The sequence below is a fragment of the Tachyglossus aculeatus genome, chromosome 2 (genome assembly GCF_015852505.1).
Source record: "Tachyglossus aculeatus isolate mTacAcu1 chromosome 2, mTacAcu1.pri, whole genome shotgun sequence".
Lineage (NCBI taxonomy): Eukaryota > Metazoa > Chordata > Mammalia > Monotremata > Tachyglossidae > Tachyglossus > Tachyglossus aculeatus.
Window position 1 is genome coordinate 52404386 of NC_052067.1, and position 25553 is coordinate 52429938.

The following is a 25553-nucleotide window of genomic DNA, read 5'->3' on the forward strand; positions in this document are numbered from 1 at the left end:
ATAAGGCTTGGAAGTTGGAGAGAGCAGTTATACCAGGGAAAACATGGATAAATCTGTGTTACTTATGAAGAATCGCAATTCTGTGTTTGCCGTGCAGCTTATATATCCTCACTAACGCAGTATCTTTCTCTTGCCCTCCTTCTTAGGCTCTCCCCACAATTTCCATGTACCTCTAGTTACTCAGTGGGTCTTTTCCTATTCGTTTAAGTCGCTCGTCTCTGAGTGCGGTGTCTCAGACTCTGTAGAGATTGTACAGCTGTCTTGCGCTCGGGTGATTAGACGGAAACGTTCATCGCTGCAAGTGTTAAAGCCGCCTCTGCCGTCGGTCGATTTCGTGTGGGTAGAAAGCAAAAATAGTTGATCTGTGCAGGAGGGACAGGGAGGAAATGGTTCCGGGACAAGGTAATTGCTCGGGATCTTGCAGAGGTAATTCTATGGCTGTGGGTGAAATTGGGGTGGAGTAGGCTTGGTGGGTAGAAACCTGTTTTCAAACCAATTCTTAAACCTACAGCTAATGGTTACTGGTACACGTCTGCCTCGAATGATGGCAAAGCACTGTTTTCAAGGATCCCAAAGGAAAAAACCACAATGACTTTGGCTTAGTTTAAGCCAGAGTCAACCCACAGAATTCTGAAACTGTTCAGTATACGTCTGTGGCACAGCCGAAATATTTGGAAAACATTTCTGTATAACCCAAAATCATGAGCATTCTTTCGTGAATATAAAATGAAGTTCGAGCAGAGCCAAATGCGCTGTTCTTTTATAAAAGCCGTAGAGATAAAATTTTAATCTGCTGACTAAATTTAGAGATTTTTGGAAGAATTTTGCCTTTGAATTCAGTACCCCGTTGTTGGGAGGTGGAACATTTTTCATATACCTTTTCTGCAGGGTTTTAAGTGTGCATAGGCAGGCCTGAAAAATGGAATAAGCTTGATTGCCTTGCTCTGAAGGATGGCAACATACATATCAATCTAGGAAATAGAAATTATTTGTACATCATTGACCCCATAAATTCCCACCCTGAATGTAGATCCCCTGCTGCATAGGAAACCATCAAGCTTAATGTTCATTTGCCTGGTGTTTTGGGGAGGGTTGTATAAGTATTTTTCTGTTAGGAGTACCAATAAATAATTTTACTCTAGAATTTTTGCTAAAAGTACCTTATACTTGAGTTGTTGAAACCAAAGCAATATTCTTTAGTAACCTTCCCACCTACTGACATATTTGACGAATCAATCAATGATGTTTATCGAATACTTCCTGTGTGCAGAGCACTGTACTAAGCGCTTGGGAGAGGGCAATATAACAGAGGTGGTAGACGTGTTCCCCGTCAACAAAGAACTTCCCCAGCGCTTACTATAGTGCTCTGCACATGGTAAGCGCTCAATAAATACGATTGAATGAATGAAGGAACTTTCATTCACTCATTCATTCAGTCGTATTTACTGAGCGCTCACTGTGTGCAGAGCACTGTGCTAAGCGCTTGGAAAGTACAATTCGGCAACAGATAGAGACAGTCCCTACCCAACCACAGGCTCACAGTTTTAGAAGGGTGGAATTTATATCTAGAGGGGAAGACAAACATTAATATAAATAAATAAATTACTGAAATATACCTAAGGGCTGTGGGGCTGAGGTGGGGAGAACACCCAGGTGCCCTAAGGATACAGATCCAATTGCATGGGCAACACGTATGGGAAAGGGAGAAGGAGAAAAGAGGGTTTAATCAAGGAAGGCCTCTTGGAGGAACTGTGACTTTAATAAGGCTTTGAAGGTTGAGGAGTGATGGTCTGTCGTATATGAACGGGGGAAGAGTTTAAGGCCAGAGGGAGGACATGGGCAAAAAGGTCAGTGGCGAGGTAGATGAGGTCAAGGTGAAGTAAGTTGGCATCAGAGGAGTGGACTGGGTTGTAATAGGAAATGAAATAAGTGAATAAGGTAGGAGTGGGCAAGCTAAATGAGTATCTTAGAGCCAATGAATGCTAAGGGGTTTCTGTTGGATGCAGAGATGGATAGGTAACCTCTGGAGGTTCTTGAGGTGGGAGGCATGAACTGAACGGTTTTGGAGAAAAATGATCTGGGCAGCGGAGTGAAGGATGGACTGGAGCCGGGAGAGACCGGCAGCAAGATCAGCAAGGAGGCTGATGCTGTAGTCAAGGTGGGTTATACGTGCTTAGATCAGCGTAGTAGCAGTTTGCGTAGAGAGGAAAGATTGGAATTTAGTGATTTTGTGAAAACTGAACCAGCATCATTTGGCAGTAGAATGCATACGTGGGTTGAATAAGAGAGATGAGGTGAGGATAATGCCAAGGTAACGGGCTTGTAAAACAGGGAGGTTGGCAGTGTTCCTTACAGTGATGGGAAAGACCTGGTGAGGACAGGGTTTGGTCAGGAAGATTGAGGAGTTCTATTTTGGACGTGTTAAGTTTAAAGTGTTGGCAGGACATGTAAGTAGAGATGTCCTGAAGGCAGGAGGAAATACTAGACTACAGAGGAGAGGGGTAGATTTGGGTATCATCTGTGAGAGAGGATAGTTTAAGCAATGCGAGTGAATGGATTTTCCAAGCTATAGATTAAGGATGCAGAAAATAAGGGGACTGAGCCTTGACTGCTTCCCAAAATTAGAGGGTGGGAGGCAAAGGAGGAGCCTGTAAAAGAGATGGAGAAGTTGGGGTCAGAGATAGGAGGAGAACCAAGAGAGCTCAGTGTCAGTGAAGCCAAGGTTGAATAATGTTTCCAGGAGAAGGGCATGGTACGCAGTGTTAAATGCAGCTAAGAGGTTGAGGAGGATTAGATGGAGTCTTCTTGGTGGGGTTTCAGACCCAGCTTGTGGAAGTGGGGGCCAGTGGGTGCCTGCGTCTCTCTCCCCCGGTGCAGTCCCAAGACTCCGGTTCTCTAGATTGTAAGCATGTTGTGGGCAGGGAATGGGCCTGTTTATTGTTGGATTGTATGCTCCCAAGTTCTTAGTACAGTGTTCTGCACATGGTAAGCACTCAATAAGTATGAATGAAGGAAGGAAGCCAGTTAGTGGTCCCTCCCCAAGAGCATCCCCTTAGCTTGGTCCCAGGACCTCCCAGTGAGAAAAGTGGGGCGGGAGAATCAGGTCTCTTCCCCCTAAGGACAGCCCCCAGCCCCTGGTGTGCAGAGAAAGGGTTGGGGGGCGGGGTTGGCCTCCCTCCCCTTTAGGTTATTTTACTATTATTAGTATTATGGCGTCGGTTAAGAGCTTACTAGTTGCCAGGCACTGTGCTAAACGCTGGGGTGGATACAAGCAAATCAGTTTGGACCCAGACCCCGTTCCCATGTGGGGCTCACAGTCTCAAATCTCCATTTTACAGATGAAGGTACTGAGGCCCAGAGAGTAAAGCGACTTGCCCTAGGTCACATGGCAGACAAGTGGCAGAGTTGGGGTTAGAACCCATAACCTTCCTTCTAGACTGTGAGCCTATTGTTGGGTAGGGACTGTCTCTATATGTTGCCAGCTTGTACTTCCCAAGTGCTTAGTACAGTGCTCTGCACACAGTAAGCGCTCAATAAATACGATTGATTGATTGATTAATAACCTTCGGACTCCCAGGCACGCACTCTATCTGTTACGCCGTGCTGCAGGTCCCCAAATTCATCCCTCCCCCTTCCCCGACTTCTCTGCACGCTCCAGTACTTTTGACAGTTGTTCCGAGCCGAAAGCTCCTTCCCGTTCCTGGCTTGGGATGTCCGGAGAGGAAGAGGTGGGGTGGGCGGCGGTAGGGGCGTTGCTGTTGGTCCACTGTTTGGGCACTTGTTTCCAAAGGAGACAGAAGCCTCCTTCAAGGTGTGGGGAGGAAGACCTGGAAAGCAAGCGGGAAGAGGAGGAGCAGAGGAAAGGATTGATTTCCCTACAGTGAATGGCTATAGGTAATAATCGTGGTATTGGTTAAGTGCTTACTCTGTGCCATGCCCAGTACTAAGCGCTGGGACAGATGAAACGGAAACAGATCGGGCGCAGTCCCTGTCCCGCATGGGATTCCCGGTCTAAGCGGGAGGAAGGACATCTAATGTTTAGTGTATTTTCTTGTTTTTGAGAATCACTAATCTGCTTTTTCTTCACAGAACAGTTAGAAGATTATATGTTAACTCTACCACATGTTTTGTCTGCTTTTTCTACAGGGGGCAGGTCAAGACAAACTAGGAATCTATGTCAAATCTGTCGTAAAAGGAGGCGCTGCAGATGTGGTTAGTTTTGAAATACGCACATTTGGTACTGTCAGGTGGAATGCATCTTTAGAAGTCATTTTTCAACTGTAAAGTTATTTCTATAACGTAAAACTCATTTTTAAATTCTGCGGCAACATCCAATATGATGGCTGTTTTTCCTCCCCTTCCCCGTCCCCTTTTCCCGAACGGGTCATCTAGGATGGACGCCTGGCCGCAGGCGATCAGCTCCTTAGTGTGGATGGACGGAGTTTGGTAGGATTGTCTCAGGAAAGGTAGGCCTTTCTTTCTCTTAAAGGGAGCCTGTGGCATAAATCATTATTTAACTGGGTGTCAAGGGAGAGGAAGGATCGCTATGAAAGATCGATCACTCATTCATATATTTAGTTCAGAGATGCCATTTTAACAGAAAAACTAGTCCCATGCAATTCTATAATGTGTATTTGAGGTTGGTGAAGGGAGAAGCTTGGAGTTCTTTGGTTTTTTGTGGGGTTTTTTTAAAAAAAAAAAACATGTGACTGTTGAAGGTAAATAATTAGTTAGCCCAAAGTATGCCGGGGCAATCTCTGGGACCAATGACCCAGCTGGCGATTCTCCAGAGCAGAGCAGCTCTACACCTGCGCTGCCATTGAGAAGCAGCGTGGCTCAGTGGAAAGAGCACGGGCTTTGGAGTCAGAGTTACTGGGTTCAAATCCCGGCTCCGCCACCTGTCAGCTGTGTGACTTTGGGCAAGCCACTTTTCAGTGCCTCAGTTACCTCATCTGTAAAATGGGGATTGACTGTGAGCCCCCTGTGGGACAAGCTGATCACTCTGTAGCCTCCCCAGCGCTTTGAAAAGTGCTTTGCACATAGTAAGCGCTTAATAAATGCCATTATTATTATTATTATTCTCCAGTTGATCCCGGTCCCCTGATTCTGGCTGGAAGGCAGCTTGACCCTGGTTTTCAGGAACTGGGCAGCAGATGCTAGAGTCCAAGCCCAGATTGGAGCCGCCGGCCGAGGGGGATATGGAACCTGTCTTTCAGGCAGGAAGACTGCCTGAGTTGGAGTGGATGGCCTGGGGCAGCCCATGGTAGAAATCAGCACAGACCCAGGCCAGATTCCAAATGAAAGCGGTGTCATTCCAGGACCGCGTTCCACGTTCTCCTTGGCCAGTGCCAACCTCGGTTATGCCATGGGACTCAGCTGGAAGCGGTCCCCGTGCTCTCTCAGAGGAACTCTGTTAGAAAGCCGCCAACGGCGGGCAGCAGGCGAGGAAGGGCACGTGGTCCTCTCCGTTCTTCGGATTTCTGTAGTGGGGAGCCGGATCTCAGTCAAGAAATGGGCATCATTGTGTCCCCTTTCTCCGATTCTTCTCCCAGGGCAGCAGAACTCATGACCAGAACAGGTTCTGTGGTAACATTAGAAGTAGCCAAACAAGGAGCGATTTACCACGGTCTCGCCACCCTGCTCAATCAGCCATCTCCGATGATGCAAAGAGGTAAGGGATGTGTCTCGTGAAAACCCGACTGCTCCCATTCCATTGGGAACAAATGTTTCTCTTGTAGGTATTTAGTGGTAATAATTATGGGGGTAGGCACTTAGTAGGCGCCAAGCACTGGGGCAGATACGAGATAATCAGATTAGACACCGTCCTGCATCCTCTCAGACTCACAGAGTAAGAGGTGTGGAGAGCAGGTGTCATCTCCCTATTTTACAGAGGAGGAAATGGAGGCAGAGAGGGGTTACGTAACTCGCCCGAAGTCAGAGGCCGACGATAGAGCTGCGATTAAAACCCAGTTCTCCTGACTCCCAGAATCTTGTCTTTCCACTCACTAGCCATACCGCCTTACGGCTTGTTGATTTTTGCTTTGTTCAGCGAGTTGGAAACTTGAAAGAGTTTGTGTTAACAGAGGATTGTCGTGCCCTCCTGTCTTCTCCAAATAGGGAAGAAGCTTGCTTTAACGAGTGTGCACATATAAGAATTACCCTTCCTCTTCATTCAGAAAGTCACCTTGCCGGAGCACAGGCCTAGGAGTCCGAAGGACCTGGGTTCTAATCCTGGCTCTACCACACGTCTGCTGGGTGTTCTTGGGCAAGTCACTCCACTTCTCTGTGCCTCAGCTAACTCATCTCTAAAATGGGGATTAAGAGTGTGAACCCTTAGTGGGACAGGGACCGTATCCAACCAGATTAACTTGTATCTATGCCAGTTCTTGGCACGTAGTAAGCGCTTAATGAGAATCATCATCATCATCATTATCAGTCGTATTTATTGAGTGCTTACTGTGTGCAGAGCACTGTACTAAGCGTTTGGGAAGTACAAGTTGGCAACATATAGAGACAGTCCCTACCCAACAGTGGGCTCACAGTCTAAAAGGGGGAGACAGGACATAATAATAATGTCACATTCCAGTTGCGCTACTGCATCAGCCTCCTCGCTGACCTCCCTGCCCTCTAATCTCTCCCTTCTGCAGTCTGGACTTCACTCTGCTGCCCAGATCACTTTTCTACATCCCAGTCCTACGCGTGCCACCCCGTTCCTCAAAAGCCTTCATTCATTCTTTCATTCAGTTGTATTTATCGAGCACTTACTGTGTTCAGAGCACTGTACTAAGCACCTAGGAGAGTATAATACAACAATAAGCAGGCACAGTGAGTTTACAGTCTAGAGGTGGGGAAGCAGACATTAATATAAAGGAATGACAGATATGTACGTAAGTGCTGTGGGGCTGGGAGCGGGGAAGACCAAAGGGAGCCAGGGCGATGCAGAAGGGAGTGGGAGAAGAGGAAGGGAAGGCCTCCTAGAAGAGATGTGCCTTCATTAAGGTTTGGAAGTTGGAGGAAGGTTAATTGTCTGGTGGATTTGAGGAGGGAGGGCATTCCAGGCTTGAGGCAGGACATGGGCGAGGGGTCCTTGGTGAGATAGATGAGATGGAGGCACAGTGAGTAGGTTATTTTCAGTGTTGATCTATTTCCCTCTGTATCAGTCAAGCAGTGTATCTGTTGAGAATTTATCTCTCTTTTTTTGCATTTGTTAAGCACTTAGTACATGACAGGCACTGTTCTAAGCTTTGGGGTGATTACAAACTAAAGAGGTTGGACACAGTCCCTGTCCCACCTATGGGTCACAGTCTTAATCCCCATTTTACAGCCGAGGAAATTGAGGCACAGAGAAGTAAAAAGTGACTTGCCCAGGGTCACACAACAGACAAGTGGTGGAGCTGGGGTTAGAACCCAGATCCTTCGGATTCCCAGTCGCACGCTGTTTCCACTGGGCCGTGCTGCTTCTCTTACTGTGTGCAGAGCACTGTACGAAGCGTGGACCTTAGTTGGTAGACATGTTCCCTGCCAACAAGGACCTTAGAATATTGGGAGCAGAAAGTCTTGAACCTTGACTTTAAGGCGTGCCATCAGCTCTCTCTCCCTTTATCTCTTCTCACCCTGCTCCAGCTCTGTCTCTGAAACTAATCTATTCATTGGGCCTCTGGCCTCCAACCCATTGTTCAGGTCCTTGATCTCTCTCCCCCTTCATATCTGACAAACCACCACTGTCCTCATCTTCAAAGTCCTCCTGAGATCACATCTTCTCCCAGAGGCCTTCCCCAGGTAATTTCTCTCCTCTTCATTTAGAAGCAGCAACGGGCTTGGGAGTCAGAGATAGGTTCTAATCCGAACTCTGCCACTTGCCAGCTGTGTGACTTTGGGCAAGTCACTTAACCTCTCTGTGCCTCAGTTACCTCATCTGTAAAATGGGGATGAAGACTGTGAGCCCCACGTGTATCCCCCCCCCCAGCGCTTAGAACAGTGCTTGGCAGATAGTAAGCGCTTAACAAATACCATCATTATCATTCTTCCTAGCTCACACCCACCCACCTCAGCAAGAGCAAGTGCCTGAGAGACAAAAGGTCATGGTTCTAATCCCAGCTTCACAACTTGTCTGCTGTGTGACCTTGGGCAAGTCACTTAACTTCCATGCCTCAGTTACCTCATCTGTAAAATGGGGAATAAAATGGAGGGACAGGGACTGTGTGTCCAACCCGGATAACTTGCATCTACCCCAGCACTCAGTACAGTGCCTGGCGCATAGTAAGCACCTAAGAAATGCTATTAATAAAAAAATGGCTCCACCCAGAGATTCCCAAATTGTCATCTTTTTCTCTGACTTCATTGAAAGTCTGCTTAAAGAAGACGTGGTTTAGATGACATAAAAAAATCACCAATACAAATGCATGGGTTTTGAGGGATTGGTACAAAATACTTGAGGAGAGGAAAAAAATTGAAACCCATCATTGATAGTGGCTATTCGAACACCGTATGCCTGTATTCATATAGAAGATGTACATCGTTGAAGGGCTTGAGGCACTGTATGTATGAGTTTCCTGGTATTCCTTAAAATCTGCCATTTTCCCTTCAACATGCGGGGACTATGTGTTTGCAAAACTAGGCCGCCTTCTTGAAAACAGAATTAGAAATCTCTGCAGAGGAAACTTTCTCTTTAACAGCCTGTCTCGTTGCAGTTTCAGACCGCCGTGGCTCAGGTAAGCCCCGACCAAAGAGTGAAGGTTTTGAGTTGTATAATAATTCTGCTCCAAATGGGTCACCTGAGAGCCCTCCGCTGCCCTGGACAGAATACAACGAACCAAAGAAGTTGTCGGGGGATGACCGCCTGACGAAGAATCGCGCTGATCACCGTTCCAGTCCCAATGTAGCAAGTAAGCATAAGCCCATCTTCCTTTTCTTCCCCCATCTTTTTCCCCCTTTCAGCGGACTGCATCCACCCACAAATATGCAGTAAGCAATGTGGTGCCATCATAGGAACCTGGAAAGAAAGCCTGGATAATATATTTAGAAATAAGGAAATTACATCCAAAGTACCACGACTTGATATCAGGTCTACCCAGAACCTCGCTGAGGCCTCATGCAATGGCTTCGATGGATGGGTAAACAAAGAATGATTTTGTCGTGATGTTACAATATCAGAAAATGATAGTTTTTTAACAGAACTGGAACGTTTTATACAAACATCTGGATAATGCTTCTGGGCTCCAGGTGGAAAATCGTGGTCTCATTTTTTTTTTTAATTGTCCGGATTGTGGAAGCATTTGAGGTTTAACTATGAAATCGTGGTCTCAATTTTTTTTTTTTAATTGTCCGGACTGTGGAAACATTTGAGGTTTAACTATGAAATCTGGTTTGAAGTAGTGTATCATCATTGATATTCATGTGATTTGTGTGTATATGTGTGTGTGTGAAAGCAATAAGACTCTTTCTTGTTTCAAAGATCAGCCTCCTAGCCCTGTTGGAAAGAATGTTTATGCCGCTGGAACTCCTGCCAAGATAACATCAGTCTCTACTGGAAATCTCTGCACTGAGGTTAGAAGGGGCATGCCTGAAACACCTTTGGAAGTAGTTTATTCCAGTTGTCAAGTTTGTTTTGTTTAGCGTGACCCTCTTAACGAGAATCTAATTTTGCTATTGAACTGTGCTATTGAGTCAGCTTAACTCACTAACTTAGCAGCACTGAATTTCTACTTGGATCTTTATTTTATGAACAATAAATCTCCCAAAATCCACCCCTCTTTGTCCCTGTGGGAATGAGAAGGGAACCGCAGCGATCCACATTTCTTTCTAAATTACAATCTCCTTTTGGGAATTTTCCGGCGAAACCCTGGGGAAAAAACTCTTGAGAGTTAAAGTTAGAACTAAACTTGCAGCTTCTCCCTTACATCTTCTGGAAATCACATCTCCTCCAAGAGGCCTTCGTTTCCCCTACTCTCCATATTCTCCTCAAACTCAGCCACCTAGCACTTGTATATGTGTATATGTGCTAACCTTCTCACTTTGCCTCTTTCTCGCCTGTCCCGCGTTGACCCTGGTCCACATCCTACCTCTGGCCTGGAATGCCCTCCCTCCTCAAGTCTGTTAAACGATCACCCTTGACCTCATCAAAGCCCTACTGAAGACTCACCTCCTCCAGGAGGCCTTCCCAGATTAATCCCCCCTTTCCTCAGCTCTCCCTCCCCACCACCCTGACTTGCTCCCTTTGCTCTCCCCCCACTCGCCCCACAGCACTTATGTATATCTGTACGCTTCTATAATTCTATTTATATTAATGCCTAATATATTAATTGTTTTGATGTGTGTATATACCTATAATTCTATTTATTTATATTGATACTATTGATACCTGTTTACTTGTTTTGGTGTTTGTCTCCCCCCTTCTAGACTGTGAGCCTCTTGTGGGCAGGGATTGTCTCTCTTTGTTACTGAATTGTACTTTCCAAGCGCTTGGGATAGTGCTCTGCACACAGTAAGCGCTCACTAAATGCGATTGATTGAATGAACGAATATATATATCCGTAGTATATATTAATGTCTGTTCCCCTTTTAGAGTGTAAACTCCTCATGGTCATCATCATCATCATCAATCGTATTTATTGAGCGCTTACTGTGTGCAGAGCACTATACTAAGCGCTTGGGAAGTACAAGTTGGTAACATATAGAGACAGTCCCTACCCAGCAGTGGGCTCACAGTCTAAAAGGGGGAGACAGAGAACAAAACCAAACATACTAACAAAATAAAATAGAATAGATATGTACAAGTAAAATAAATAAATAAATAGAGTAATAAATATGTACAAACGTATATACATATATACAGGGAACATAACTGTTCAGGTTATACTATTCAGGGAACTGTTCAGGGAACATAACTGTTGTATTGGACTCTCCCAAGCGCTTAGTCCAGTGCTCGGCACACAGTAAGCACTCAAAAAATACCATTGATAGAATGATTGATTGGAAATGGAGTTCAGCCTGCACCTTTAGGAAAAACTACTGTGGGTATTTGGGGGAGCATTTGAATCTTTAGTCGACAATTGGGCCAGGGGGTCAGTATCCTGGTTAATTCTCTGATATGTACAAAATCCAAATAATAGCAATAATAATTATGGTATTTGTTAAGCGCTTACTATGTGTCAGGCACTGTATTAAGCACTGGGGTAGATATAAGCAACTCAGGTTAGACCCAGTGGCAAAGTAGCAGATGGAAGGATTATTTCCAGAAAATAATTAAAGGCTAAAAGGTTCTTCCACTGTTGAAGGGGGTTGTACTTTAGCATTTCTTTTCTGTTCTCTTTATTTTCCAGGAGCAAACGCCACCCCCAAGACCGGAAGCTTACCCTATTCCCACTCAGACCTACACTCGAGAATATTTCACTTTTCCAGCTTCCAAATCCCAGAACCAGTGGACAAATTATGAAGAAAAGCCACCTCTCCAGACAGAAAGTAACCGCTCCAGTATTGCAATGCAGGTTAGAAATGAATTATGTGATCGAAGCATCGCTCTTGTTTGTGGTAAACATTTGGGTGGGGAGTGGGGGCAGGCGAGGGGAGAGAATCTACCTTATACTAGGCTGAAATGGGGCTGCATTTGGACTGTCAGAGATAATAATAATAATTGTGGTATTCGTTAATGCTTACCATGTTCTAAGCTCCGGGACAGATAGACGGTAATCAGGTCGTATCCAATCCCTGCCCCACTTGGGGCTCATAGCCTTGATTTCCATTTTACAGATGAGATAAACTGAGGCACAGACAAGGGTCTCGACTTACCCAAGGCCACACAGCAGACAAGTAGCAGAGGCAGGATGAAAACCCAGGTCTTTCTTACTCCAAGGCCCGTTTTCTAGCCAGAGATCTTAGACAGCTCGTGTGAACATGATGTAGCTGGGATGATTGTTGGTCCCATAACGGTTTTGTCAATCATTCGTGGAGATCTATAAAATATTACTTGTCAATAAGTCCTCAAACCCTAAAAGAGAGAAAGAGGGGCGGGGAAGAGTATGTCTTACATATATAGAGATAAAATGTGGGCTGGGGCAGGTGAGGGATTCTATGTAAGGCATAGAATCATGAGCTTATATTTACTAACCCATTCCTGAAATTTTTATTTTTTTCATTTTTAAAGAATTCCTCCTTACCAATTCAGGGCCAAAGGAGGCTGCTCTGCCTAGAAGCAGCGTGGCTCAGTGGAAAGAGCACGGGCTTGGAAGTCAGAGGTCATGGGTTCTAATCCCGGCTCGGCCACTTGCCAGCTGTGTGACTTTGGGCAAGTCACTTAACTTCTGTAAAATGGGGAATAAGACTGTGAGCCCCACATGGGACAACCGGATTACCTTGTATCCCCCCAGTGCTTAGAACAGTGCTTCACACATAGGAAGCGCTTAACAAATGGCGTCATTATTATTATTATTGGAAGTAATCATGTAATCCATAGTAAGTGAAGCCTAAAAAGCGCTTAGTACAGTGCTCTGCACACAGTAAGCACTCAGTAAATATGATTGATTGATTAAAAAGCCATTAAGAATCTGGAGCATACGTAGTGAATTCTCTTACATCACAAAAATGATAGAAGTTCTTATTTTAACAGAATGAAATGAGGTTTCAGGAAATGGTTGCATGGGGACCTGTCATCTGCTTCTCCATGATTCACAGTTGTGTTTGAAAAATCTGGATAGGGAAGCAGAGCTGCTTATTATTCAGCAAGTTGTTTCCCAGACCACCCATAAATAACGGGAACGTCAATAATGCTATCTGAGTCAGTGTTTTACCAGTGTCAGGGAGGAGAACTTCATCACCCAAAAAAGGATGGATCTGCATCGGAGGAAAGTGAGAAGTTTGCTTCTCTCTAGTTCTCAAGTAGAATGAAACGGAGAGCACCAAGAATATGCTGGTTGCCTCTCGTGTTTATTTTTCTCTAAAAGCGAGATGAACATCACCTAAAGTTTTGTGAATGAAGGGCTAAGTAGTGCGGTGTCCAGAAGGTCAAGCGCACAAGTCCAGAATGAATCCCAAATGTTTTAAACGGGTTTCAGATACCTTTAGCAAATGTTTGGCTGCTTTTAAGGAAAACTTGGGTTGTAGTAGTTACCTCTTCACGGTCATTTTTCCAATGCCACATGTTGCTATATCCAGACATGCTTGGGATAACAAGTTGGCTCCTTGGTCGAGGGGTATGATGCTCCTTTTGGGTGTGAGAGGTCCTGTGTTCAGACCCTGGGTGGGCCCATCCTTACAGAGAAGCTGCCTAGCATAATGGCTAGAGCACGGGCCTATGAGACAGAAGGTCATGGGTTCTAATTCCGGCCCTGCCACGTGTCTGCTGTGTGTTCTTGGGCAAATCACTTCACTTCTCTGGGCCAAAATTACCTCATCTGTAAGCCCCACGTAGGTCAGGGACTGTGTCCAACCTGATTTGCTTGTATCTACCCCAGTGCTTAGTACAGTGTCTGGCACGTAGTAAGCGCTTATCACATACCGCTGTTATTATTGTTACTTAATTTCTCTGTGCCTCAGTTACCTCATCTGTAAAATGGGGATTAAGGCTGCGAGCCCCGTGGGGGACAGGGACACTGTCCAACCCGAATCGCTTGTATCTACCACAGCGGTTAGTAAAGTGCCTGACACGTACATAGTAAGTGCCTAGCAGATACAGTTGCCATTAACAACATGTCCTAACTCCGCCGTCGCACCCTGTCCGACACGCGTGATGAAAACACGAGTCGCCGGGCAAACCGAGAGTGTGGCCCAAAGCCGAAGCATCATGGGTTTCCGTTTGACTGTCTTGCAGCGAGCGGCTCATTCTCAAGAAGAACTGGGAGAAGATAAAGAGGACCAGCTGGAGCGGCACCACCCCGAAATGAGTCTGCGCCGAGATCTGGATTACCTGGATCGGAAGTCCGACAGCGACACCTGGCCGAATCAGAGTTCCTCGGTCGAGTCCAGCACGTCCAGCCAAGAGCACCTGAACCACTCCTCCAAATCAGTCACGCCCGGCTCCACTCTGACCAAGAGCGGGCCCGGCCGTTGGAAGACGCCGGCCCCGGTGGTCGCCCCCCAGCCGGTCCGGACGGATCCGCCCCTGCCGCCGCCTCCCCCGGCCATGCATTATGCGGCCGACCCCGACGGGCTTCCCGCGGAGCTGCTCCTGCCTCCGCCGCCTCCTCTCAACCAGTTCATCCCGCCGTCGGCCGCGGCAGAGCGCAGGAAGAGGGAGGAGCATCAGCGGTGGTACGAAAAGGAGAAGGCGCGCTTGGAGGAAGAGCGAGAGAGGAAGCGGCGTGAGCAGGAGAGGAAGCTGGGGCTGATGCGCGCCCAGCCACCGACCCCCACCCAGGTCCCGCCGGCCGCCAAGCCGGAGAAGCCGCCCGCGTCGGCCAGGCCCCAGGAGACGGTCATCCGGGAGCTTCAGCCTCAGCAGCAGCCCCGGACCATCGAGCGGAGGGATTTGCAGTACATCACCATCAGCAAAGAGGAGCTCTCCTCCGGCGACAGCCTGTCCCCGGACCCGTGGAAGAGGGACGCCAAGGAGAAGTTAGAGAAGCAGCAGCAGTTGCACATCGTGGACATGCTGAGCAAGGAGATCCAGGACCTCCAGACCAAGCCGGACCGCACGGCCGAAGAGAACGACCGTCTGCGCAAGCTGATGCTGGAGTGGCAGTTCCAGAAGCGGCTGCAGGAGTCCAAGCAGAAGGACGAAGACGAGGAGGAGGAGGAGGAGGACGACGATGTGGACGCCATGTTCATCATGCAACGCCTGGAGGCCGAAAGAAGAGCAAGGGTAAAGGGGAAAAATCCTTTGGGTGTGCGTATCTAGGATATCTCTTTCTTCTTCTGCATGGAGGGTTCCGCGCGTACGTTTCGCTCTGGGTACTCAAATGTCTGTAGCGTACTCTAGAGAGGATAGTCACCTTGCACTGTCTTGTGACGTTTAGAGAGAGAGCAAGAGGGGAGGGTGCGTGTCTGCATTTTGGGGGCGGGAGGAGAACGGGAGGGTGAGATTCACTGCAAAATGCACAAAGTGAATCGCCGTAAGTAAATAACGGGACGTCGACGGGGCCGTTACCGGGTCTGACCACTGGTCCGACCAGCTTCGGATTCGGGGGCCGTTGAGGGGCAAGAAAATTAAAAATGGAGATGCCGATAGAACCGGATAGTCTCCAGGCTGCTGGAGTCGGTAGTCAGCAGTGCTTCCCAGGTTGCTGAAAAAAAAACAAACGGTATTTATTAAGCGCTTACTATGTGCCGAGCACCGTTCTAAGCGCCGCGGGGGATACAAGGTAATCACGTTGGCCCACGTGGGGCTCACAGTCTTCATCCCCATTTTACAGAGGAGGTAACTGAGGCACAGAGAAGTTAAATGACTTTCCCAAAGTCACACAGCCGGGATTAGAACCCACGCCCTCTGACTCCCAAGCCCAGGCTCTTTCCATTTAGCCACACTGCTTCTCTAAAGAGTAATAGTCTTAGTCCCTCTTTTGAATGGGCTATTTTACAGCAGAGGAGATCTCTCTCTCTCTCTCTCTCTCTCTCTCTCTCTCTCTCTCTCTCTCTCTCTCTCTCTCTCTCTCTCTCTCCCTCCCTCTCCTTCCTTCCTTCCTTCCTTCCCTCCCTCCGTTCCTTCCTTCCTTCCTTCCTTCCTTCCTTCCTTCCTTCCTTCCTTCCTTCCTTCCTTCCTCTCTCTCTCCCTCCCTCCATCCCTCCGTTCCTTCCTTCCTTCCTTCCCTCCCTCCCTCCTACTCTGGGGGAAGAAAAAAAAAAGATAGAAAGCACCAATTCTTTAGTCATTTTTGTTTGGCCTCGGTTCCGTCTCTCATTTGGCTGATGTGCCGAGGGACCCAGCCCTGTAAGAGCTTGCCGGATGAAAGAATGCAATGCTCCCAGACAAAGCCCAAACATGCCCGGCCATGATCCCAGCTGCTTTCAGTCTCCCTCAAAGGGCACTTTCTCCGAGAGGCTCTTTCTGTTCGGCCCACCATTAGCCGGCGAGGGTTCCAAACTGGCCACCGGGTTCTTGGTTCTTGACATCACACCTTCAGTCTCTGAGCCGAAAGGCCGACTTGATTGTCATTTTTCTCATTTCAAGTGAAATCCCTGCTATTTCATTTTAGTTTTCGGGGGTAGCGAAGCCATGTTTCACGGGGGTTTGACCGTAACGAAATATCTGATGGATGGCCAAGTCTGTTGCGGCAGGAGCCCTTGTGGAAGGTTTTCATTCTTGCAGAATTTTAGCTGGTGTCGATAATACCGCAAATGTCTATCTGATCGAGATCATCATGACATTTGATTTCTCTGAAGGTAGTGTCAGGGCCCCCCTCCAAATCTCTTCTTTGCCCTCCGAGGCTGACGCAATTGCTGTTGGATGGGATATGCTAGTTGTGCCACCCTTAGGAACTAGGGGAAAGAAAAACAAAGTATGTTCTTTGCAAGCCAAATAAGCTAAACCCAAGCCTTGTCTCTACTAGTTATAAAACCCGTAAGCATAAACATTCTTCTGAAGTACTCTCGGTGTAAAGAAATATCTGTTTTAATATATCATATTGTGATTTGTTATCCAGCCCAAACATTACTCAGAAGGGTAGCCTAGACTATTAGTCTGTTTCCTGAAAGCTGCATGTATTATAAATGCTTTTTTCTGACCAGTGGCGTTTTCCCAAAGGTTGTGATCATTGGAAAATGAAGGCTAGCCTGAAATGAATTATTGAAAATAGAAAATGCCCTACCCTCATTCATTTTTCTAGTAACTCATTTCTTTTGATTGACAGCTGCATTTTCCAGAATCAGATAAATTGTTTGATTGCTAAGCAGTAAAACTCTTTGAGAGCCAGTTAATCGCCCCCCTGTAGTTTTTAAGTATCTGGAACAGTAATAATGATAATAATGAAGGCATTTATTAACCGCTTACCATGGGCAAAGCACTCCAGTATCTGTTAACAAGGGGGTTAACCTTAGTTACTGAACTACAGATTAATCTATAGCTCTGCTCATTCTTCCCTGGTACCTTTGATGAAGTGAATAAAGTAGCTTCATTCTGCCACAGTACAAATCTAAACTTACCTTTTTTTTCCCCGCACTTCATCTTTGTTTTTTTCCTTCTCTTATTACCTGCAGCAGACTGCTATGCCAGCAATCTCTGTTCTAGATTTGGTATGTTCTTGTTTCTGTCCCTTCCATAACGTTTTTTCCTGTCTAGATTTCTTTTATAGTGGACGTTCTATGTTTTCTCTTAGATCCAGTATCTGTCGGCCCTTCTGTTTTTTGACTCTTAGAGGTGTCCTAAATTAGGATGCAGTTCAGTGAATCTGTTAGAAGCATGCGTTTCAATGTTTCTAGATTTAGCCCCCTTATAGCCTCCTTCCCGCCTTTTCGTTGTTGGTGTTTTAATGTTGCATTAAGGCTTTGAAGTGTTTGCAGCTGCAGTCTGACAAAATTATGTGCAGAGAGTTTACAGCATCTCTGTAAATTTTACATTTATAAAATCGGAGCATTTTGGGGAGTTGGGAATTTCCTATTGCGGTATCTGAAATATAGCTCAATTTTAAATATTGACATAGAGGGGAACTATTCGTTTTCCTATACTTAACTGAAATAAACTTAGTGGTTGACTTCCAAGTTCCGGTCCTACCCCATTTTAGCAAATGGCTTTTCACGTTATTTACCTGCCAGATCAATTTACAGAAGTCTGTTAAGCCTAGCAACAAAACCCTAAAGCCAATTTAGACAAAATAGTTGCCAGAGCATTTTCCTATTTCATTTTTTCCCCCAGATTTTAACATCACTCTTTATAGGGATTGTTTTTTTAAGTAGAAGGTTTAAGTAATCCACATCAATTCCAGTGAGGGTTTCAGTTGATGACGTGAATGACTTAACGGACAGCGTGTTGCTCAAGTTCCGTGAATTTCACAAGCCCACGAGACAGACAAGAGAGGCAGAGTGGCCTAGTGGAAAGAACACGGGCCTGGGTTCTAATCCTGGTTCTGCCAATTGCTTGGTCTGTGACCTTGGGCAAGCCACTTCACTTCTCTGAGCCTCATCTGTAAAATGGGGGTCAAATCCTCCTCCCTCCAGTTTAGGCTGTGAGCCCCCAATGGGACAGGGACTGTGCCCAACCTGATAAACTCATATCTCCCCCAGCGCTTAGAACAGTGCTTGCCGCATTAGTAGGCGCTTAACAGACACCAAACCTTCCCTTCCTTGAGTACAATTGTAAATTGATGAGAGAGGGAGAGGCATTCACCATCCCAAGCCAGAGCCCCCGGGGCCAGTCAGAGATGTATCGTGGCACACAGTTTGGAGGTGGGCCCAGACCACCCCCCAGCCACCCCCTACAATCAATCAGTCAATCAATCAGTCGTATTTATTGAGCGCTTACTGTGTGCAGAACACTGTACTAAGCGCTTGGGAAGTACAAGTTGGCAACATATAGAGACAGTCCCTACCCAACAGTGGGCTCATAGTCTAAAAGGGGGAGACAGAGAACAAAACCAAACATACTAACAAAATAAAATAGATAGCTCTCCTCACCTCTCCCCATGGGCTGTCCATTAGAGTGGGGGCCGCAGGGCCTTTCATGCCATCACCCTTAACTGCCCCTCCTGACGCGAATCCACCACACAAGCTGGGCTCAGGGTGAAGACCAACTTGTTGCCAACTTGTCCTTCCCAAGCGCTTAGTACAGTGCTGTGCACACAGTAAGCACTCAATAAATACAATTGAATGAATGAATGAATGAAAGCTGAACGATCAGCGGTAACATTGCGCTTAGTGTTTCCTCTTACTTTTCTCAGTCCGGGCTGCTCCGGTTTTTCACGGGCTCGTTTATGTGCTTGCTCGCTGGAGCCTGCCATCTTTAGGGTAGCGGGAAACTTGGGCTGCATGGCCACCGAGCCGAGAGCCACTTCCAGAGTCATGGGAGGAAATATTTTTATCCTTTCAATTTCCTGTTGTTGTTATTATTATTATTATCAGTTAGTACTACAACATTTGTTGACTATTTTGTGCAAAGCCCTAAGGGCTGGAGGAATGGCGTCCCCTGTCAGAAATGCAGGATAAGCCGTGGTCATGAGGCTGTAGTACTAAAAGCAGGTGTGGAGGAATAATAATAATGTGTGGTATTTGTTAAATGCTTACTGTGTACAAGGCACTGTACTAAGCGCTGAGGTGGATACAAAGCAAATCGGGTTGGACACAGTCCGTGTCCCATGTGGGGCTCACTGTCTCAATCCCCGTTTTCCAGTTGAGGTAACCGAGGCCCAGGGATGTGAAGTGACTTCCCAAGGTCACACAGCAGACAGATGGTGGAGCCAGGATTAGAACCCATGACCTCTTGACTCCCAGGCTGGTTCTCTATCCACTATGCCGCGCTGCCTCTCTAGCGAATTATAGTGGTAGCTTGCCCACTGCTGCTTGTGCCTTTTTTTCTCCACCAGTCCTGGTCCCACTGAGGCACAGAGTGTAACAAGAGAGTGGGCACAATCGACCGTAGATGCTATTTATTGAGTGCTTACTCTGTGCAGAGCACTGTACTAAGCCCTTGGGAAAGTACAGTACAACAGAATTAGCAGACACGGTCCCTGCCCATGACGAAGTATATAGCAATAAGCGCTGTAGTATTTGTTAAACACTTGCTAGGTGCAAGCACTCTACTGAGCACTGGGGTTCCTAGTCTAAGTAAGAGGGAGAACAGGGAAGTTAAGTGACGTGCCCAAGGTCGCTCAGCAGGTAAGTGACTGAGCTAAGGATCCTCTGGCTCCCAGGCCTGTGCTCCCTACTGGGTAGCTGAAGGGTTTTTTTTTTTTATTTTTTCTGGCAAGGCCCATTTTTCACTGAAATGGATAAAGGGCAGTGCCAGTGTTGAGCCCTAGTGTTGTGGCACAGAAGACAGTAACTGTCGCGGTCTCTGCCTTCATTAGTCAACCATTTTTCAGGGCACCTGCTGGGCCCGTCCGCTTTTGCAGAATGCCCTGGTGGTTTTTCAGCCCGAAACCTCGACCCCTACTAGCGCAGCTGTGGCCAGGACTCAAGTCTCCGGATTCCCAGCACCATCCTCTTTCCCCTGAATCAACAGCAAGATGCAAGGCTAGAAGCAGCGGCAGTAAGTCGCTGATAAAGGCAAATAATGTACCATTCCCAGCAGGGACCACGCCAGGGGTCTTAGTAGAGAGGAAGGTATGCCAAGACCACGAGGCTCTTGTAGGACCTGTCTTCACCCCAGTTAGGGCAGGCAGAGGAGGAGATGCCACCCCACTTACCTCTGGGCACTGATTGGTAAGAGCCCCCTTCTCTCCTCATCTCCTCCCACCCCCAACATCCCCAACATATGCACACTCACCCCCGAAAGTTATGTAGAAGACCTGAGAAGACAGTTTTATGCCTGACCAACTGAGCTAATGCCTTCTTAAGTGGTGACTTTATTTCAGACTTATTTCATAGTTCGTCTATCAGAAAATATATACAGCTTCCCCAGTTTTGGATCAGTAGACATCATCCAGGAGCCTCTCATACTAGAGCAGTATAGTTCCTTGCACGTGGCCAGCTTCATCGTTCCATACTGCAGAACTGGCAGATTGTCTTGGACGAAGTAAAGAACATTTAAGATCACCCTGATTCCTCCTTGTCGTTGGCTTATCGAAAACTATTGCCGGACCACAGTTCTCTTCCAGACTTAGGGGAGAGTAGTGGAAACAAAGGAAATAACTTGTGGGATAGTCACATGGTCTGTTTAGCGTGTAAGCTGCACAATGTGAAGCTTTGTACAGCAGCTAATATCTGGGCAAATATCAAAACTAGGATATGGTTGGACCAGGAACAAAGGGTGCTTAGAGAAACTTCTAAGATTCTATAGATCTGTTTTTTAGGTGAGGAGTTTGACTCTGAAATAAAGCTTTCCACATTTGGGATGGGATGGAGTTCGTTGTCCCGCTGATTTTCCTTGAGCGCTTAAATCGGTCTCAAGGTGATGTAAATATGGCTTCCTCTTTGATTATCACAGTGTTCAAAAGCATTGCTTCAAACAAGATAGAGTCTTTCCAGGTCCTGGCGAGGTTTTTTTTTAGGTCTGCTCACCATAAGTGCTCAATGAACACTGTCAGTGGATTGATTAGGTGGGAGAAATTTCTGAACTTTACCAAAAGGGAGGTCAGAGCAGACTGACTTCATCATTTTTTGTCATTCTTGGCTTGTTGCAGAATAGCCCTGAGCTAGTTTCCACCATGCTGCTTACTCAGAAACTATCTCACCCACGCCATGCAATTTCCTCCTGTGTTCCACTTAATTGCGCTCTGATTAATTTGCTACCTTGTAATCGGGAACACCGTATCTTCATTTTTAAAATAGCCAACTTACTGATAGTGACTTCTCTCAGAATAAGCCTGGGACCGTTCAACTCAGTAGCTTGAATTTGGTTTGCTTTCCTTATTTTAAAGGGGGAAAAAAAATCCACAATAGGTACTGATCTAAATACAAGGAAAAGGGCCCCTGGCTTTGAATTTTCTAAATTGAGAACAATGAAGGCTGCAATATGGGGTTGGGGCGGTGAGGGGGAATAGTGTTTTTCCTAGAGTATGATGTTGTCACTCCTTGGTCAATTTCTGTGGTATTAGAATCCTGTTTTGGTTTCTTAAGTAGGCGAGTCACCCCAAAGTGAAGGCAACCCATCAGACGTATCACTGTGTCCTCCTCTGTTCTTCACCCTTCACTGGCATGATTCTGTAGTATCAGGGAGCATTCTTAGCGGGGAATTACTTCAGCCTGGTTGGAGCAGGAAACCTTGTCAAAGAAATGGGAAAAGCAAGAACAAAACAGTCATTCAATCGCAATTTGTTTTACAGTGTTGGAGGCTTATGTTTTACTGCTACAAATAATTCTGTCAGGTGGCAGTCAGAACTCAGTGAAACCTCAAAACCAATCTTACCCCAAGAGAAAATAAAGGACCCTCTTTGCTATCATGTGGTAAAAATTTATTCCCACTCACCCCCCCCCAATAAAACAATCGTTATCTGAAACCAAAAAATTAAGCACATTTTCTTCTCTGCTATGAAAAACTCCTCAATTACCTGGGATAAATTCTGTAGTAATAGGCACGTAACTAGGTGGAAATACAGCATTCCAGAAGTCCCCCACCTTTTTCAAGACATTTATTATACTGATGCATGCAAGTTCTCTTAGTTTGCCAAATTCTTTCCCCAAACAGACATATTCTTGTGGAGAGTTAATTATTCTTTTTTTTTAACTGAATCAGGAGTGCCATATTCAGTGAGTGGGTAGGCTTTGCCCACGCTTACCTATTCTAGATGACATCTGCCTTCCCATTCCTCTTCATTACTTGAATGTTTGTGGAAAAACAGGCAGTCCTCATATAGTTATCACTTTAATGAATCGATTCAAAAGCACCAATTTCAAACACATTTTCCCTTTAACAAAGAAACCTTGCCTGAATTTTTAAAGTATTATACGGGACAGAAGAGAAATTAGTGGGAGAGCCTGTACATTCTCCTCTTCTCAGTGCCGTTTGATAAGTTGTTTTGGCATATTTCCAAACGATTATTTGACGTTTCACATCCTGCATTTATTTATTGGGCGATGGGGCGTCGAGTCGAGGTGGTGAAAATGGAGGTTGAAAACTCTCCTGGTGTCTTTGAGGTCCTCCAAGATCTCCTTAAATTTATCAGATGTACTTGGAAATCAAAGCCAAGAGAACAGGTATATCTTCCTCAAATCTAACTGTTCTGACTTGTATAAAGCTGCTGCAAACATTCAGTAATCTTGAAAAAAGAAGAGATCTTTCTTTCTCATTGCTGTCCTCCTCTCTCTGTCACAGACTTTTGTGGAAAAGTAGTCTTGTGCTTGTGGCAACCGAGTTTTAGAGAAATTCTCTGTAATCAGCTTTCCAGCCTTACAGTGGTCGTGGTGGTCGTTCTCCACAAGTGATCTTAGCATGGTATTTTATGTCTTTCCTTTGTGTGTTCCGGTTAGGAAGCGTTCGTAACTTCTCCCGGGGAAGACGGGACCGTAAAAATTAAAGGGAAGTATTTGTTAGTTACAGGATGAAGAGCGCAGGCGGCAACAGCAGTTGGAAGAGATGCGTAAGCGTGAAGCGGAAGATAGGGCCAGGCAAGAAGAAGAACGCCGGCGTCAAGAGGAGGAGCGAGGGAAGAGAGATGCTGAAGAAAAGGTTATGGTCCTCTGAGGAAAGCAAGAATTTTACCTACTTAATCTGAACTTAATTATTTGGCCTGGGCAAAGTGAGATAGAAATCACATACCCCTGAGCGGCACAAGACAGAACAGGGCCTGGATACCCCAACTTTTGCTAACGGACAGAAAAACAAACAAACAAACAAAAAACTTGACCCTGTGGTGGCCCCATCTCTCTCTCTTCCGAACTCCTGTTTCTTTTCCTGCCTCTTTTATTTCCTTGAGCTTGGTCTTGCCCAACCATCCGAACTCTAGTTTATACCGTTTAGCCGGGGACCTCTGTGGACAGGGCCATTTCATCGGGGAGGATGTGCCTCATCTGACATTTTGGCAAGCACATTCTTTGAGGGGATGTCTGTTTAAGCTTGATCCGTTGAACTTTTCCGTTGGGATCGGATGGGGGGAAAGAAGTGAGGCTTCCTGAACATTAAAAACTTGCAAAAGATTTATTCACCAGGTTTATTCAATTCCAGCCAGTGCTGGAGACCTCGTTCTATACAGGGTAGGACGACCATTTAGGGCAAGGTCAAGGGCAAGAAGCTTCTAAAGGGTGTTTTTTGAGAGGCATTTACCACAGTCAGAAGCAAACGTTAGTGATTGCCAGACATGCACTGTTTCACTTTAGTGGCACTTGGCCATGGATCTAGATGTGAAAATGAGTTTTAGAAGATTGATCTTGTCAGGATTTGAGAGGATTACAGTAGCCACAGAATCTTGGTCCTCTTGTGCCCTATGCTTGTGAGGACCAAATCCCAGAAAAATCAAGCCCCTCGTCATTTTACTGAGAACTATTTACTGAATGTAACATACAGACTATTTAATTTGGTCTGAATAAAGCCTGTCTCTCTGGCCCATTGTTCTGCTTGGATACGGTCTGCGGAGAAATTCTAACTCTGGCACAAAGGTAGAGAACGCCCGTGGTCAATTAAGTCTCCATTAGTCCAGAGGAGTGAGGCCAATAGAAAATTCAACATAGACTCTGAACCAGTCTGAAGAGTTAAAAGTCTAGAAGGCTCACTTTCAGACGTAATTAAAAACTAGATGGGAGGAAGTGCTCAAAGGACCATCCCTCAGAGCTTTACCAACCACCCAATGTAATGATTGTATTTTGTGCTGCATCTAAACTGCATTTTGGAGGTTCGCCAAGAGCCTTAATGACCAGGGCCTTCCAGACCGCAAAGTTGGAATGGATTGACCGCCTGAGAGCTCTGGAACAAAAGAATGCAGCTATCAAGAGCTGTTGAAACCATCAGCGGGCTCACTACCCCACCATGTTATCGTTCCCTCCTAGCCGATTGGAAAGGAGAATTTCTCCAGTTAGTTGGTTAAGGGCTTGCTTGGCTGTATTAACAAAAATGCCTTGAAAGCATTTTGCAGTTTCCCAAAGACTAGGCTACTTTGAAGTTCCATATTGCACAGTTCTAAGGGATCAGCGGAGAGCAGTTTGTGGTTTTAGCAAAAAAGGTCTCGAACTCCGTGACGATAAGAGAATTAGGATAGGAGCCGGTTTATCTATTCAGGTCTCCGGGTGTTGGATTTCCTGAGGTGGCTTCTTAAACCAGACAGGTTGGTCGAGTGTAGTGGGAATTTTATTAGTTGCCTCTATTCTTTTTGAAGGGTGACTGAAACAGGATGTAGATGGCCGATATTCTCTAAGTAAACGGTCTGAACTAGGTTAGAGCTAATGTCTGCTGGGGAATTCGTTCTCCCTGAGTCATATAGTGTTATCGACTTTTGAAGTTAGCTTAGGCAAAATGATCAGAAAGTTGGATGGAAAGAACAGGTGTTGGGTGTTAGGGATAAGTCAAGACTTGGGCTTTTTTGAAGATTTTTTCTCTGATAAAATTGTAGTTTAATCGATTTTATCCGATCCGCTAGTTATTCTACTTGAAACCTGCCAAGATTCATTCATTCATTAAATCGTATGTATTGAGCGCTTACTGTGTGCAGAGCACTGTACTAAGCGCTTGCGAACTACAAGTTGTACTATATATAGAGTTTATACAATATATAGAGACGGTCCCTACCCAACAACGGGCTCACCGTGTAGAAGAAAACCTAGAAAAACTAGGATGAAAACCATCTCTTTCAAAGTAGATAATGAGCTATATTGGCTCATGAGAGATAGGTTATCCCCGAGGGTTGAAGCGGGGAGGGGGTCATTGAAGACCTCTAGCTGCAAAATCTCCAAGGCCGCTCTCACAGAAGGGACAGGATTCCCCAAACTTGGTTATGTTTCCAACCAAGTAGGAGTCAGCGCCTTTGGATCAATCAGTATTTCTCAACGTGAAACTCAGAAAGTTCTCTAAACCCTCAGAGGCAGAAGGTTTTGCTATGTGCGAGGTG

At 46.0% G+C, this 25553-nt stretch overlaps 1 protein-coding gene across 11 annotated transcripts in view; it reads left to right on the top strand.

The window, feature by feature from the left end:
• Positions 1-25553, top strand: part of AFDN (afadin, adherens junction formation factor) — a 214164-nt gene that overhangs the window by 179569 nt on the left and 9042 nt on the right. For 5 of the 11 annotated variants that reach the window (XM_038765918.1, XM_038765903.1, XM_038765869.1 and 2 more), the window contains 8 exons: positions 4147-4212; positions 4393-4466; positions 5553-5671; positions 8691-8885; positions 9455-9546; positions 11322-11486; positions 13805-14794; positions 23051-23185. In XM_038765918.1, the coding sequence (XP_038621846.1) occupies positions 4147-4212; positions 4393-4466; positions 5553-5671; positions 8691-8885; positions 9455-9546; positions 11322-11486; positions 13805-14794; positions 23051-23185 (1836 nt within the window). Of the gene's footprint in view, positions 1-4146; positions 4213-4392; positions 4467-5552; positions 5672-8690; positions 8886-9454; positions 9547-11321; positions 11487-13804; positions 14819-17124; positions 17161-23050; positions 23186-25553 lie in introns of all 11 variants that reach the window. The other 6 variants (XM_038765853.1, XM_038765860.1, XM_038765910.1 and 3 more) reach the window with 2 other exon arrangements.